Here is a 17361-nt window from a genome sequence, read left to right as displayed (position 1 = left end):
TTGCTATGAAAATTGTGAGGAACGCCTCTCCCGGATTGCTTGACAAAATTCACAAATTCTCCTCGCCCGCACGAGTCTAAACTGCATGGCACAAAGCTCCTGGTCTGCACGAGCATAAAAGGCAACACCAACGCTCCTGGTCTGCACGAGCATAAAAGGCAACACCAACGCTCGTGGTCTGCACGAGCATAAAAGGCGACACCAACGCTCCTTGCCTGCACGAGCTAAAACTGCAACACGGCACCAACGCTCCTTGCCTGCACGAGTTAAAACTGCAAACGGCACAAAAATGAAAATACCAAGAAAAAATGTATTTGAACTACGTTACGACTTGATCTCTTCTTTGGAGGGGTACGTAGGCAGCTCGAATATTCAAAATTTGAGTTCAGTCACACCAAAATAAGGAATAAAGATTTTATTAAAAGTTTTAATGCTATTACAATATTTGTTTGTCCAAAAAAAAAAAAAAAAGGAGATGTATGTTTTATGTATTTACAAAAAAAAAAGAAAAAAAGAAAAAAGAAAAAATAACATAAAAAAAAAAAAAAAAATTGGGCCGCCCCAACCTTGTCCCCATCAAAGGGAATCACAGCCCAGGCCTCCCTTCATTTCACAGGCCCATATTGACAACAAGCCCGTAAAAGGAACATCAGAAATGGAGCTGTGAGAAAGCATCATCAACCAAAACAACTTCATGTTGGGGCTGACAAAGCAACTGCATCAAAACGAAGGTAAACAATCAAAGCCGCGTGTACCCGCCGCTGTCCATCCACGTGGTGCTGAGCTTGATCGCGCCCGAGTCAAAAGGTCCGACCCAGGACCAGCTGCTCTCGCTCTATCTGTAGCTCCGGAGTACCACCCCACCTGGGCTGAGTTCCAAGATCCGATTGCCTACATTTTCAAGATCGAGAAGGAGGCTTCCCAGTTTGGAATCTGCAAAATCGTGCCGCCGGTGCCGCCTTCCGCGAAGAAGACCGCAATTGGGAACTTCAACCGGTCTCTGGCTGCTCGGGCGGGGGTTTCGGGTTCTTTGTGCCCGACATCTGAGCCCACATTCACTACCCGGCAGCAGCAGATCGGGTTCTGCCCTCGGAGGCCACTGCCGGAGCCCTCAGCCACGCGTTATACGACGCCGTTTGGGGACATCAATGTACGGTCTCCGTCGTTGACTCCACTATCTTCACCGGAGAGAGCTGCTGACGAATACCCATCTGCATCGGACCAAAATGGAGGGTCTCCGTCGATGTCCTCGTTATCTTCGTCGCCGGAGAAAGGATTAGAGAAGAACCCACATGCATCATCGAAAGTTTCGGTGGTTTCGGGTCAGAGTTCTCCTATTTCTTCACCGGAATTAAAATTCGGAAACAACACAGATGGGTTAACAAAAGTTACGGCCTTTCCGGATCGAAATGATCAGTCCCCTTCCCCATTATCACATTGTTCATCGTCACCGGAGAGAGAATCAGACGGTTCTGATTCAAAAGCCAAGTCGTTTTCACCTTCTATGTCACCACTGAGAGGTTTGGAGAACTCAGCTACCTCGCCAAGAATTTCAAATGCTTCGGATCGAGCATCTATTCATTTGGATCCCAAAATGCAGTCTCTTTCATCATCTTCATCGTCTTCGTTGTCAAACTCGCCGGAGAGAGAGTTTAGTGTTGATTTAAAGCAGCCTCTTTCGGTTCCGCCGCCACCGCCTTCACCGCATTCCCCACCAACCAAACAGAGAGAAAGCGGTGCAGGAGAGACCAGACCAGATCGGATGGCGGACGGAACTGCGCACTCGCGGTATGTGAAGCTGACAAAGGATCAAGCGCCGGCCGAGGACATTAAGCCCGGCGAGCTCAATCAGCTCATCGAAGTTCCCCAGTTGAATGTTCACAGGTGTCATGAATGCGGACAGCCTTTACCCGAGAGCTATCAGCCCCCTGGAGATGAGCCTTGGACAACCGGAATTTTTGGCTGTGCTGAAGATAGAGAAAGTTGCTTGATAGGGTTATTTTGTCCATGTGTTCTGTTTGGGCGCAATGTTGAGAGCCTAAGAGACGATACCCCTTGGAACAGACCATGCATTTGTCATGCCGTTTGTATTGAAGGTGGTATGGCTCTGGCAGCATTAACTACAATCTTCCATGACATTGACCCAAGGACTTCATTTCTTATTTGCGAGGGTCTGTTATTTTCTTGGTGGATGTGTGGGGTATATACAGGTCTTGTCCGGCAATCCTTGCAGAAGAAGTATCATCTACAGAACTCGCCGTGTGACCCATGCTTGACACACTGCTGCTTGCACTGGTGCGCCTTGTGCCAAGAGCACAGGGAGATGAAGGGACGCCTCTCGGACAATGTTGTGATGCCAATGACCGTCGTCAACCCACCCCAAGTTCAACAGATGAAGTCTGCTGACGACAACCAGGACTCCGCTTCACCACCGACAAACACCATCCAAGCTTACCTACCGCTCTTCCGCCCTACGACACGTCGCTCAAGCGACTCGAGCACCTCGAAATCGCACCATAGCTGTCTCCCTGCGACTCCAAGCTGCTCCTTTCCTTCTATCCACCAGCACAACGGCAGCAGCAATTTGAGAGCAGCCCGGACGAGAAGCCGCAGATTCTGAACCCGCAGCTTTTCATGAGCAACCAGACTCAGCAATCCTTGTTCTCCGCCGTCATCTTCACCGGTCTTTGTGCCGCTCTCTGCTGCCTCACTCCACCAAACCTGGCCTGCTGCACATGGTGTGCACACCCAGAGCAAGTGGACCTTCACGTCAGCCCTTATCCTCCGCTCCTCCTCTGTGCAAACCTGCGTCTCCAAACTTACGACCTCGTCGTCGTTCTGAACCATGGTAGAGCAGCAGCATCAGAGATAGAACATCTTCAACGTGGCACTCATCTGCTCTCTCGTCGCCGGCATTGGAGGACAGGCTCTGTCTCCGCCACCTCTGACTCTCTCTACTTGCAACAATGACTTGGCGACTAGATCTCTAGGTGGGTCTTCTGATGGCTGCAGGTTCTCATGTTCTCCTTCCATAGATTTGCAGTCTTGTGGAGTCTGCTCAAAGCTTTTAACAGAGAGATCTTCATGGTGCAAGCGGTGGTGATGCAGTACATCATCTACATCATCTAGGCACCCTCTCCGTTGCGCAACACCTAAGCCCAGCAAAGAACCCAGCTCCAAAGCATTGGCACCGTCTGTCCACACCTACCTCCTCCGTGCACCTCCATCTCCTCCGCCTCTTGCCTCGCAGCTGCCACCAACTTCAAAGACCGCTGTCAAACGACTAGCCGGCCGAGAAGCTCTTCCTCAAACTCCAGCTCTCCGTCCGTCTTCGTCCGCTCCCTGCAAATTCCTCTACCCACCACCCAAATTTATACAAAAAAAAAAAAAAAAAAAAAAAAAAAAAAAAAAAAGGATGGTGGTGCATCTGGCACCACGTGGAAAAAGGGAATGGTGCATGGGCACCAACTAAAGAAGCAGAAAATAATACAAAAAAAAAAAAAAAAAAAAAAGGGGTATGGTGCATCAGGCACCAGAAAAAGAAAAAAAATATATATATAAAACATAAAGGAAAATTTGGGGATAGTGGACGGCAAAGAGGTGTGGTGACATGTGTACATAATATATATATAGCAAAAAAAATTTGCATTGAGAGAAATAAAGTCCATTTTTTATTTATTTTTCTGGAAATTTTGCATAAATTTGCATTATACATACCTTAAAAAAAAAAAAAAAAAAAAAAAAAATCAAATCAAATTTACAAGAGGGGATCTTCAAGGACGATCAGGTGCCGCCTCACCACTCGGCAGAGCTCCAGAAATGAGAGGCGCTGGAGGTTGACTGTTTGAAGCCTCACCACTCGGCGGAACTCCAGGAAGTAGAGGAGCCAAAGGTTGATCATTCGGAGCTTCACTACGCGGTACAACCCCAGAAGACGAAGGTAAATGTTGTTGGAACAAACCCACAAACCTCCGATGATCAAGTAAAATCTGACCATCAGATTCCTGCATCTGGTCAATTTTCCTCTTCATGTTTGTGGCATAGTTGTGTGCGAGCTTGTGCAACTGTTTATTCTCATGCTTGAGCCCCCTAATATCCTGTTTGAGACTCATCACTTCAGCCGCCAACGATTCAACTTGACGGGTTCGAGCAAACAGGCGTTGGGCCATGTTGGACACAGAACCCGCACACTGCACACTAAGAGCAAAAGACTCCTTAACAGCCAACTCATCAGACCGCCTGGAAAGTAGTCTGTTATCTTTGGGAGTGACAAGGTTCCGGGCCACCACCGCAGCAGTCATATCATTCTTCATCACCGAATCCCCAACAGTAAGAGGACCAGTAGGGGATATGAAGGATGGGCGCCATATGTTATCTGGAGAAGACGGGACTACCTCTTCATCAAGGTTCAAATCAAAACGACGGTCAGAGGGTCCAGACATTTTCAAAGGTGTTGAAGAAAGAAGAGGTCGGACAAATCAAGATCTTAGAAGTGCAAGAAGGGAGTTTTCACAAGCGAAAATTCAAGTGTGCTTTGAAACGAACAGCGTGCCTCTATAAAAAAAATCAGCACTCGATGGGATTTCAGAGATCGAAGAGGCGAGCTCAGAATTCGAAGAGGCCATTCAAAAATCGAAGAGGCAAGCTCAGAAATCGGAGAAGCATCTTGCTTTTCCAGACGCGTCGGCACCCGTCACACGCAAACTCAGCTTTGCGAAAATCACGGGCAATTTGTCGAAGCACCGATCCCAGATATCGAAGAGGCGCCAGTCTTTTTCAACCACGTCATCACCCATCACACGCAAACTCAGCTTTGCGGAAATCACGGGTAATTTGTCGAAGCGCCGATCCCAGTTATCGAAGAGGCGCAATCCTTTTTCAGCCGCGTCAACACCTGTCACATGCACACTCAGCTTGGCAAAAATCACGGGCAATTTGTCGAAGATTTTCGGTGAAGGAGAAAGCACGTGAAGTATACTGTTCAATCATCCAACGGTTGTCGACACGAGTGAAAGAATAGTACATCTACAGGTGTTAAAGAACTTCCTATAACTGTCCATCTTCACCCTCCATAGCAAGGCAGACATACAGAACCTTTCTTCATCTCTGAGAATGCCTTCCCAACGAAGCCTCTTGAGTTACCCAGTGTTCCTTATTCCTTGGGGTACCTCTGCAAGCCAATAACTCCAAAGCAAAAGTATCTCATATCACCAGGGTAGAAAGCAAGAGTATCTCATATCATGCGTTCTCCCTGTCCTTTCCTTTGTCCTTGTTCTTACCTACGAAGACAAGGATAAAGAAAACAATATGCCGGAACTTCCACTCAAACTCGGGTAAGGAACCGACTGCTTGGAACCCTTCCCTGATTGCCTACCTAGCACTGCTCTCGAGTACTCGCCTTCCACTGCTGCTGTACTTTCAAAGAAGCTGCCACATCTGCCTGAAGAACAGATAAGGCAAGTGAAAATGATACCTTGCAGCATGTGGAGACAAGGTGCAGAAGGAACAAGCAGAGAAGAATGCGGTCTCCACGGTCAACTCAGCAGAAGGAGTCCGAACTGAGGAACTCGAGAAGCTGCCATATCTGCCTGAAGAAACAAGCAGAGAAGAATGCAGCATGCACAGTCAACTCAGCAGAAAGAGTCTGAGATGAAGAACTCGAGAAGATGTCGCATCTGCCTGAGGACAGTGAACTTGTTTTGACCCTCAAATTCTTGGGTCGACTTACTAGGCATTGTGGGCTGCACGTGCCGATTCACCACCCTTAAATCAAATCCTTAAAGATCAAGTCACCAACTGGAAGAAGAACCCATCAATCTTGAAGATCATACCGTTGACCAAACTATTCAGGTGTGAATTAGAAAGATTGAACAAAGCAACAAGTCGTCACCTTCACCGCGTGCCTGCTTGCCATATGTTCGAGTCAACCTTCAAGAATCAAGCCTCAACGGCCCTTGAAGAAGCTTCCAGCCAAATTCAAAATCAAGCCTCGACGGCCCTGGAAGAAATCACAAGTCCGATTCAAGATCAAGTGTCTACCACCCTTGAATCAAAACCTAGTTCAAGAATAAGCTGTGGAAAATCAACAATTGGAGGAATTCAGAAAATCCTCCAACCCAGTTCAAGATCAAAGCTGTGGAAAGTCAACAAGCGCAACAAAATACGTGCCGATTCATCCACTACCAAAGCCAAAGATCATCTACCACATGAAGCTCCTTGTGGCCCAATTTCAACCTTCAAGATCAAGTCTCGACGGCCCTTGAAGAAATTTCAAACAAAAGTTCAAGATCAAGCCTCGACGGCCCTTGAAGAAATTTCAAACAAAGTTCAAGATCAAGCCTCAAACGGCCCTTGAAGAAATCTCCAGCCCAATTCAAGATCAAGCCTCGACGGCCCTTGGATCGACATCTACAGTAAGGGACTTCAAAACGCATCTCTTACACGTGACAAGCACATGTATACGACGCGCCTTGAAGTGGGGGCATTTGTAGACATCGAAATTTCGGTAAATAAATGTTGACCGATAAATCAAAGTTTCAACGCTCATGTATTACATAAATTTTACACGTAGCATGCAACTCAACGAAAATTGAAATGAGTTGGAAAAGTCGTCAAATAGGACACGTGTCAACACCTGGCAGAAACAACTTATTTCATCTGGAATATTATATTCAAAACTAGGCCTTGGAAAATTCTATAAATACAAGCCCATTTCATTCATTTGAGGGGGAATTCATATTACACCTTGAAGCTCTGAAGCTCTGAAACTCCGAAGCTCTCAAGCATCCAGGTTCCCGAAGAATCAAGAAAGCCTTCTTCGTTCTTCGTTCATCGTTCTTCCAAGATCAAGCCCCGACGGCCCTTGAAGAAAGTGTTATTCGTTCATCGTTCTTCCAAGATCAAGCCCCAACGGCCCTTTGGATCAACAATCATCCACCAATTCAAGATCAAGCCCCGACGGCCCTTGAAGAAAGTGTTCTTCGTTCCTCGTTCATCGTTCTTCCAAGATCAAGCCCCGACGGCCCTTGGATCAACCATCCACCAATTCAAGATCAAGCCCCAAAGGCCCTTGAAAAACTTCCATCAATTCAAGATCAAGCCCTGACGGCCCTTGAAGAAAGCACCATCGTTCATCATCCGTTCATCCAAGATCAAGCCCCAACGGCCCTTTGGATCAACAACGTCGACAAATCCACACATCCAACCGTTCTTCAAGATTAAGCCCAAAAACCCTTGAAGATCCGTTCATTACCGTTATTCAAGATCAAGCCTTAACGGCCCTTGAAGAAACACTCATCCTTAACATCAAGCCCCAACGGCTCCTTGAAGATCCACTCAAATCCACCTTCAAAGATCAAGCCCGCGGCCCCTTGAAGAAACTTCCAACAGTTCATCCAAGAGCAAGCCTCAACGACCATTGGATCAACGAAACATCCACAAATCAACACCTTACGGAGATCGAATCAGAGGATCAAAATAGAGAGAGATTGTAACCCAAAATCATCAAATACAAATATTTGTTTGTGCGCGTTGTTCTTGTCTCTTTCGTTTCAGGAATTTTCCGTGTTCACAATAACCCTTAAAGATTTGAAAATGATGTAATTATATTAGTTCAACAAACAATGTCAACCAATTGTTAATTAACTTCAGCTTTATTTGGAAGAACATACTTAACTTTTCTCTTTTGCGTACTCCGTTTTAAGTTGGTTCTAAGTATACATGTCAAAGGAGGGATTTGATAAGAACTGATTCAGAATTAATGAAAGTGAATAATGTTAGTTGTACACCCTAAAAGTGTTTGCGCAATTGGGCTGATGCATGGTTGGTCTCAAGCTACTCATGTGAGGACATTGAACTTAGTGTATAAGGACTCAATAAAAAATGAGATCATTGAACGCGATCAATCAAGAGTTTATGTATGAAGTTCAATATACATGTCAAGCAAAAAAGTCTACAGCTACAATAATGTAAGTAATCCTTAGACTTAAAAAGTATACAATTGTCCTATGAATACATCATTGACCATTTGATGATGCAACTTGATCATGCTTCTCTACCTATAGGCTTGCTCTACAATATTATTCTGGAATCTTCCACAGAATTAGTAAGACTGAGAAAGAAATATCGATTAAGCAAGACATAGTAGTGGCAGGACATGAACTATCGATACCTTATATAACATTATTAAGAATATTGAACTTGAGAATGTCTGTATTTTATTGCAATTCCAACTCAATAGGTTTTTTAACGCATTCTATATTGGCTCGGGTGACCATGTCATACAATTAGTTGCTATTCATGATTTGTGGGACCATCAAAGGCTAATCAAAATTGTCCTCAATAGAAGGGAGAATTAAATTAGAGCTCACTAAAATTATTATAGTAGTTTTATCACTCATTACCTAGCCAATTAGAACCTAATGAGTTGCATACCCGTATTATATTGAGATGAATACAGATCCAATAAAAATAATTAATTAAATTAATTAAACAAAGAGTTTAAATTAATTGAGTAATTTAATCAATTATTGACGATTAGGCATTCAATAGGGGCTTAGAAATAGTTTTGGGTTCCATGGGCCATTGTGTCCGAACACATTGGACTTGCATTAAGCCACCAAGATGACTTAAAATACAAAAGAGGCTACCTAAAAAACACAATACAAAAGAACCCAAAGGACCTAGTAATCACCCTAGGGCTGATTGGAGTGTTTTGTGTAATTCACACAAACTCCTACATATTCATTTATCCTCTCTAAACACCAACAGAAACGACCACTGGAGGAAGATTGTCCTAGTCGTCAATCTTCTTCTAGTTCCATCACTCATTTCACTATAGAACGTGTGGTGAAATAGAGATCATCTTCTTTAGTGACTAAAGAGAACAAAAAAGGTGGATGCAATAAGGAGGAGGAAGTTCCAGGAGGATGATTTGGTGGGACACTTGGTTAGGTTTACAAATTCTTTCCTTCGGTGAAAACTAAATTAATTAGGAATTCGATTATCGGTTACCCAAACACATTACCTACAATGGAAGTACACATGTTAGTAACAAAATATTCTTAAAAAAAGATCTAAGGGGTAAGCTACATAAGCAATAAATTGATTTTTTTCTCCGGCAACATGCTCGATGTGGTAGCATCGACCTTTGTAACGACCAAGACGGGTAAGACCGTCAATCCATACACAAGCAAAAACGAGCTTATAACTTCAGTAATAAAGCATTGATTTACTCTCTTGCGTTCAACTCTCGCACTAAAGCACGCTAAATAATCCGTAATGTGGATTGCAGGGGTTGTGTACCATTTTGCCAAAACCATGTACAGTTCCAATCAATCCCAATCTGTTAAGTCTGTTCATAAGCTTACATCCCTTGTAACAATTTCTTCTTAAAGAAGTTTATGTTGACCAATAAAAAAATATGTGATAGGTAATACAACTTTATTGCGTTTTGATTCTCTTACCAAACGAAAACGAAATATCATGGTTTATATTATAGTACATCTATATAAAATCTCATTACATGCATGATGACCAGAACAAAAAGGAGAAAAATAACACAGAAAAGTGCATAACAAAGCTGAAAAGGATCATAATTCTTTTATGCAGTCAATAACTTATGTGAAAAATATTAATGATTGGTCACTATATCATCACTTAATGATAGTTGCTACTAATTTTAGTTATCATTATTAGTCTTCTTTTCACTTCTTGAAGCCAATGATAATTCTTCTTTTAACTTAATGATAATTCCTAACAATAAGTTGTCATGATTGTTTTTTTGTTTTTTTTGTTTTTGGAAAGCCAATGTATGGGCCATAAATAAAAATAATGTCTATTATTGGGCTTATATATTTTTATTTACGCAAAAGTCATACGACTCTGGTTCACCAATTTCAAAGTCCACAATCGGGGCTGGGACGATCATCTCATTTAATTCTAACATGTCTGAGGGCTCGACAAGATTGTCTCCAAAGTGCGCCCTTAAATGCTTGCGCATGCATCATCCGACATTCTAATGTCACTACTGCGATCATGCTAACCGCCTTAAGACACAATTGAAGGCCACCTAACAGAAACTATAGTCACTATCAGCACCTAAATAGAGCCAAAGGCCTTCAAGCTCATGACCTTCGTCAAAATCGATCTTTACGATTAAACAAACCTTGAATGATTCTTTAATCAACCCAACTACTTTTCAGCACAAACCCAATTGCTCTTCAACAAAATTCTTTTTGCTTTTCAGCTACAATCTCAAAGTCTTCCTTCCAAGTAAACACTGCCTACGATTCCTAAGATCTAAAACTTTCACAGCTCTTACACCCAATGGTATGATTTGATTGATGTGCAATTCTAACCACCATGATTTCCTTTATGAGGCACATATTTTGTACTAAGTTCAATCTTATACCAATGATCTCAGTGGACTCCTCTAGCATTATCTTACTCTTCATGGCTTGAATCTTTCTAAAGTTTTACTGCTTTCTTTACATTTCAAGTTATGTAGCTCAACCCGTCAATCTAGATTTTACTTTTGTAAACGTTTGTAATCTTGACTCCATGAAATGATTACATTTTCTCATTTTAGCTTCTATTTCTCTTTCATTTACTTTTTAGGCTAGCATACACGAAGTTATATTATTGAACATAATCTTGACTCCGTCCGAATTTTGACACCAACAACCACTTAGTAAACTTTTCTTCTAAACAAAAGGTAAAGTTCTTCATGATTTAGTGTGAAAATTAGTGGGAGGATCATAGTTGTAGCTATGTTAGTATGCTACACCATATTACTAGCTATTTTAGTATGCTACATCATATTACTAGCTTAGTCGATCCACTTTTCACGAGTGGACTCATCCTTTCACGATAAGTAACATATTTTCTCAATAGCATGCATCAGCTATTGACAAGCTATATATAAACCTTAATAATAACTTGTATCTTTATTGTACGTTTGGTTTTCTGTATCATATTCCAACAAAATATCACAAGGAGTGGTTTAGGTTAGGCCGATTATCCTTTATTGATGACAAACAAACACACAGTTCAGAGTTGCATTTAGTCCAAATTAAATAAGGAAGGAAGAAACTAACAAATGTGAAGCTTCTTATCAAATAAACAATTGCAACATGACATGGCTGATATAATTAATTTGGACGAACAAATATTGTGCTAAAATGCCCTAGTTTCATTATAATTAAGAGGTTTCATTATAACCATGAAACCCACATACAATCAACAATCTCAAATAAAATTTCATAAAAGTCATCTTAATATAAGTTTGGATAAAGTATAGTAAAACTACTTCATATAGATATTAAATAATTTAGCTGACCTTCAAAATGATCAATCTCATAAAATACTTGACAATCTCATAAAATACTTGACAGAACTAACTAATCATACACTAACATGCAACTAAATCATTACAAACAATAGTACGTGTATACTAAGTTTGTTCTGTAGTTCGTGATGAGCTACGTACATATATATAAAAACTCCTCAGTACCATAGAATTTTTTATATATAAATTGGCTAGAAAGAGCTAAAGCATTCATGTTCAGAGGAGGTAGAGTCATCACAAGGGGAGTGGTTGTGTCTACCTTCGTAGGTTGTTATCACCATTCTACAGTCTTCTGACAGACGTTCAACCCTCTTCTTCACCCGACAGTTATTGTGAGTACACCTGTAGTAGCTTCTACATGCATATGTTCCATTCAGTATCAGTACAAGAATAAAAAATTATAATACTAGATAGTGCTGAATATTTCAGAAGCTGCATACAATTTCATGAATATTTCAGGCGTAAAAAAAACTTACGTTAGATGCTTAAGTCAAGCTCTTATAAAAGATTAATTTTTCCACATTGGATGGAGGCTAGTTTTATTACTGATTTCTTATCTCATCTAGTTCGTTCTAAACTCTGTTTATATTTGGTTTAATTTTGTTCCTCCTAGTGTAAAGAACGTCTTACACTTTAACTTTCTTTATATTAGGTTCTTACACTTTAACTTTCTTTATATTGGTTGCCCTAAGGGCTTTATTGTTTAAGTTTTTTTTAATCGAACTTAAAACCTCTTATTTACAAGTGAAGATGAATATTATTAGACCGTAGTACTAAATGGCTTATTGTTTAAGTTTTAATCTCCCAAAAAATTTTCATTAAGGAGATTAGTACTAATTAATTGCATGTACTCTAGAAGTATCTTACGATTAAAATTTGATCTAAAACTGATATTACGCTCAATGATAGCTTAGGTTCCAATCTTATTAATAACGAGTTTGCTACTAATTATTCTCCAACATCTTCAGTGTAAATATACGTTGTATCAAGAAAGAAAAAAAAACACTTACTCTAACTTGTAGATTATTAGGATGTAATTATCTCATCCACATCCATGGCTTATATCGAGCTACGCAATTCCAAATATAAGCAGATATATTTTAAATGCTATATATTATGTATATTTGTTTAATCTTTATAAGTAGCATGATAATTTATATATTCTATCCCATTGCACATCTACACGACTTTTTGATTGAGAAGGTATGTGCTCCTTTCTAGGTTCCATTTGAATTTTCTTGGCTTGCCTAGTTTTCGATTTCAAATTAACACCAAGCTTACATGTTTGTCTAACCTTATTCATTTTCTTAAACAACATTTTTTTAAATATTATGAAAAAATAAAGCAAATAAGACATTGTTAATTTTATCTTCTATATATGTATCAAAGAAATCGATAGTTTTAGTAACACTCTAGATCATCAGAATGAACATTCTATTTATTAGACACATATGAATGACTAATCAAACTCAAACTCAATTAATTTAATTTGTAGAGATTATCTTACATGGTGAAAAGATTTGATTATGTATACACTACAAATTCATTAACTACAACTAGGTGGACAAGGTGCATCCTAGTGCTACTTAACTAAATATCAGCAAAGCCTTTTAGATTTCTCTTTTGTTTACTCATCTAACTACATATCCCACTATATGAGCTATACTTAGCGTGCACTTCCTTGTCCACCCAGCTTGAATAATATAATTTTACCATAAACATTATATCATAATCAGAATTATTTATTTTTATAATTAACATTTAAATATCATCATCGCTAAAAAAAATACTTAAATTGGAGTGCCTTTAGTCATTCATATATTTTAAGTAAATGATTGGTTCGTCATAAAGATCTTTATTTTTACCAAAACTGGCAATTTATTTTATGGGTGTGCTATCCACACACCCTATTTTACTTCTCACACATCTCTTGATAAATTATGTCATTTAATATTCTTCAATTCATCAATCCGAGGGCCGAAAATTAAAAAGGTGTGTGAGAAGTAAAATGGGGTGTGTGGATATCACACCATGTTGACTACCGAACAATTTTCAATTTGATTGATTTTCTTTTTGAACAAATTAATGGTTTATGAATTGTGATTTAGAAGACGAATAGTTCCGCTTATAACATTTGTACAATAATCATTCGTCAATCATAATTAGAGTGGATGAGAGGTACCCTAGAGTGCACTTAACTACGTACTTAAGTACGTAGCTATTGTTCTTATTCTTTGTGGCAGATAATTAACCTGCCCATGAGGCACCTTGTCTACAAACGAGGGACGACCAGATTGGCTATAGGAGTATACATACGTTCTAGCTGCTTGCAGCATACCGGTGCCAATAACTCCAAATATTTTTCTTGCCCTAAGCTTGCCCTATTTGATGAAATTGAGGTTCCACCATAAAACCAATTGGCAATATGGAGAGTAGCCCAAGACCATATAAGCACATAGCAAACCTTGTCCCTCACCGATGTGGGACAACTCTCAACACGCCCCCCGCATGTGTGGTGGATTTTCAAGCCTACCCGTGGACAACAACTGGGTGACATGAAGCACGTGTGGCCATTTGGCTTCACACAAGGACAATCCGCTCTGATACTATGATGAAATTGAGGTTCCACCATAAATCCAATTGGCAATATGGGGAGTAGCTCAAGACCATATAAGCACATAGCAAACCTTATCCCTCACCGATGTGGGACAACTCTCAACAATTTGAACGAAACACACTAATGTCTGAAAGAGTGTATATGTATATTACATATCCTTATTCCCCCCTCCAAGTTTTTCAACACACCGTATGTAACTTGTACGGCACAATATCCATCCTTTTAAGCTTACCCCTCAATGTAGTATCATGATCTATCTCGTCTATTGTTTAGCTCTTAGCCAATGATCATCTATACAAAAAATTAACTAAATTTAAATGAAGTAGGCCTCTCATTATAATAAACGAGCACGTTGAATTCGATAAAAACAATAAAAAGATTAGTGATTGTAATCAAGTAACTAATTGTATGGATGAAATTAGGAAATGATGTTGTGGGATGAAGGCTCAACATGCATGGTATTAGGTAATCAAGTTGTGACATATATATTTTTGATAATTCCTCTATATATACAACATGTGTGATTAGTTTATGTAATGCAGAAACATATTGGTGGAAACCATATAATAATTCAATTTACCCATACAATCTAAATTTTATTAATTTGAAAACACATTCTTATGTGTGTTATGTATTATCATATAAGACGAAATTCATATGCAAAAAGGTACCTTGGATGAAGGCTGTTCTTGACAACTTTTTGACCATATTTCCTCCATTTGTAACCATCATCAAGCACATCCACGTCACTTCTGGTTTGGAAACAAAATCTTGGCTCTCTAAGCTTTCTCCTCACCTTCATCTTGCTTTTCTCTGAGCTTGAACTCCTCCACCTGCCAAATACTTAATTTCAACCTTCTACTTTCTTAATGTTAATTGATCTTGGGAATCCTCTGATTAGTAGCTGATCTCTTTAATGCACTCTCATACAAATAATACACAGAACAATTTCAATAATGTGTGGTATAAAAAAATGACATATATATATATATATATATATATATTTATACTTATATAAACAGATGTGTGTGTGTGTGTGTGTGTGTGTATTGTCATGGATGAATATAATTGATATCTATGTGTCAAGTACTTGATCGATACTGTCATATACCCACAAAGAAAGACTGGCGCAGGCACACACGCAGAGAGAGAGAGAGAAGAAAGAATATTAACAACATGGTGTAGTACAAAAAGAAAGCACTATTTGGAAACAGAAGCATTCTCTTGCATAAGTGGCTAAATCTTGCCAAGATTCTGGTAGAAGATCTTTTCAGAATGCATTCTTAGATGTGCGCACGCATTTATGCATGTACATATATGCATGTGTACTTTAGAGAGAGAGAGAGAGAGAGAGAGAGAGAGAGAGAGAGAGAGAGAGAGAGAGGGAGAGAAAGAGAGAGAGAGATCTAGCTAGCTGAGAGATTGAAGGACAAATTCAAACCCAAAAACTAAAAATCAGTGTGTATACCATGAGTTGCTGCAATCACTAGCATTACCAGTCCCATTTTCATCACTAACACCCTTTGGATCCAACGTTCCCACCTATATATTGTCCCATAAAAACACAAAATTGTAAGAGTACAAAAATAAAGGTACCATCAATAACTGATTAGCTTTTTGTTAGAATAATCAACTGATTTGGTCGAAAAGAAAAACACTTGACATCAAATTTATGATCCCAATTTCTTGTTTCTTAATTTCAAGATCAAACCACCTGCTCGTTATTATTATTCCAAGAAGGTCTTGTACTAAACCCCATGGTGGCGGCGTTGCTGGTGGCAGTGGCGGTGGCGGAGGAGGAGGTGCTGAGAGCAGCAGGCTGATGATGATGGTGAGAATTATTAGGGTTCAGCTGTTGTTGTACTTGTACAGGTGATGATGAGGGTGCCAAGAAGCTCAAAACCTGATTATGATGATGCTGATCTTCGAACTGCACAAACCCCATTTCGTGGATCGCTTGTTGTGGGGTGCTCGAAAACGAAATCTGAACCTCGTAATTCGGAACCCCTCTTTGATCTCCTTCCATATTATTCTTTCGAAGACTAACTAGTTAAGCTTGATGTTCTTCTTTCTTCTTTCCTCTTAATGGAGTTAGCTATATATGGACCTATGGTGCATATATGCACTTTTCCGTTCAACCTGTTGGTATGAAAAAAGTTAGTTTATCGTGCTTCACACGGTGTTTGATTTTATTTGGTCAACCCAGTCAACGTAAAATGCTGGTAAATATTCCTTACCGTCTTCTTAAGGGTTGTGTAATGGAGGCAGCTGCAGTATGTAGAAACTTAAAAATACTTTGCACAACAGCACAAGCCACCTCTCTCTCTCTCTCTCTCTCTCTCTCTCTCTCTCTCTCTCTCTCATATGAGTATGACATATATGCTACACATGCGCAGCACAATACCCACAAATTATTAAGAGGATTTACATGTGTGGTTTGTGTACTAGTACAAGGCCTGGTGGGACAAGATACTTGCCCATGGCTTAAAAATAAAATAAGAAAAAATTTAAAAAAAATCCCGCAAAATATGAAGTATATTGTAAACTTTTTTTAAGTGTACAATTGATAAAAAGTTACTGTACGTTATTCAATCATGAGGTATGCTTAAGACCATCTCCAACCGAAGGAGGGCCAAATCGTTTTAGCTTTCTGATCCTCTAAGAAATTAATATTTTAATGAGCAGTGCATGACCATATTTCTTACCATCTCCAACCGATGGCCAAAAGGCCATAGGGCCAAACATAGCCCTGTGACAAAAAACCATCTTCAACCGAGGGCCAAAGGATCATAGGGTCAAACATAATTTATTATTTAAATTTAAAAACTATAACAACTTAAATTTAAAAACTACAACTTAATTTAAAAACTACAACTTAAATTTAAAAACTACAAATTAAATTTAAAAACTACAAATTAAATTTAAAAACTACAACAACTTAATGTTATTTAATGTTGTTTAATGGCTTAGGAAGTTAAAGGGGAAAAGATAGAATTTTTAATTTTTTTTTAATTTTGTAAAAATAAAAAATTCAAATATAACAGCTAGCTAAAATATTCAAATATAACGACTAGCTGACATCAGCTAGCCGTTGCATTCAAATTTGTGGCCCGGCCCGGGGCTGGCTGGGTCGGGCTAGCCTATTGGCCATTTGGAAATTTTTTGTAAATATTAGTCGTTACGATAGGGTTTGCGCGATAAAAATAAATATTAGTCACGCAAAGTTTTTAGTTTTTTATTTTTTATTTAGTTAAATTAATTTAATATTTTGCACGACGATATTAATCTTTGCGAGACGAAATATTTTGTTGCGCAAGGTATTTTATTTTTGTTTTATTATTTTTCTTATTTTAATTTAATTATAGTAATTGTTTGCACGACAAAATATTTGGTAGCG

General features: G+C 39.4%; 2 protein-coding genes across 3 annotated transcripts; one reads left to right on the top strand and one right to left on the bottom strand.

Moving 5' to 3' along the window:
* Positions 1 to 407: 407 nt before the first annotated feature.
* On the top strand, positions 408 to 3394 carry LOC114821829 (uncharacterized). Its single transcript, XM_070824679.1, has one exon. It carries the CDS (start codon positions 695 to 697, stop codon positions 2618 to 2620), a length of 1926 nt encoding a protein of 641 aa, XP_070680780.1. The 5' UTR covers positions 408 to 694; the 3' UTR covers positions 2621 to 3394.
* Positions 3395 to 11296: 7902 nt separating this feature from the next.
* On the bottom strand, positions 11297 to 16363 carry LOC103407475 (probable WRKY transcription factor 12). Of its 2 annotated transcripts, none has more exons than XM_029105603.2 (5): positions 16202 to 16363; positions 15679 to 16103; positions 15433 to 15506; positions 14636 to 14797; positions 11297 to 11701 (listed from the first exon to the last, which is right to left on the bottom strand). In XM_029105603.2, exons 2-5 carry the CDS (start codon positions 15988 to 15990, stop codon positions 11539 to 11541), a joined length of 711 nt encoding a protein of 236 aa, XP_028961436.1. In that variant the 5' UTR covers positions 15991 to 16103; positions 16202 to 16363; the 3' UTR covers positions 11297 to 11538. The 2 variants fall into 2 exon arrangements, with proteins under 2 accessions (XP_028961436.1, XP_028961437.1); XM_029105604.2 differs by having other exon boundaries at positions 11297 to 11698; positions 16202 to 16350.
* Positions 16364 to 17361: the final 998 nt, after the last annotated feature.

The sequence above is a fragment of the Malus domestica genome, chromosome 07, assembly GCF_042453785.1.
Source record: "Malus domestica chromosome 07, GDT2T_hap1".
In the NCBI taxonomy this organism is placed as follows: Eukaryota; Viridiplantae; Streptophyta; class Magnoliopsida; order Rosales; family Rosaceae; genus Malus; species Malus domestica.
This window is presented reverse-complemented; position numbering and strand designations above follow the sequence as displayed.

Coding starts and splice junctions, on each gene's coding strand:
- LOC114821829 (XM_070824679.1), top strand. CDS start 695: ATGTTGGGGCTGACAAAGCAACTGCATCAAAACGAAGGTAAACAATCA.
- LOC103407475 (XM_029105603.2), bottom strand. CDS start 15,990: ATGGAAGGAGATCAAAGAGGGGTTCCGAATTACGAGGTTCAGATTTCG. Junction 14,798..15,432: donor AGTGATTGCAGCAACTCATG/GTATACACACTG, acceptor AGTATTTGGCAG/GTGGAGGAGTTCAAGCTCAG. Junction 11,702..14,635: donor AAGAACAGCCTTCATCCAAG/GTACCTTTTTGC, acceptor ATATGCATGTAG/AAGCTACTACAGGTGTACTC.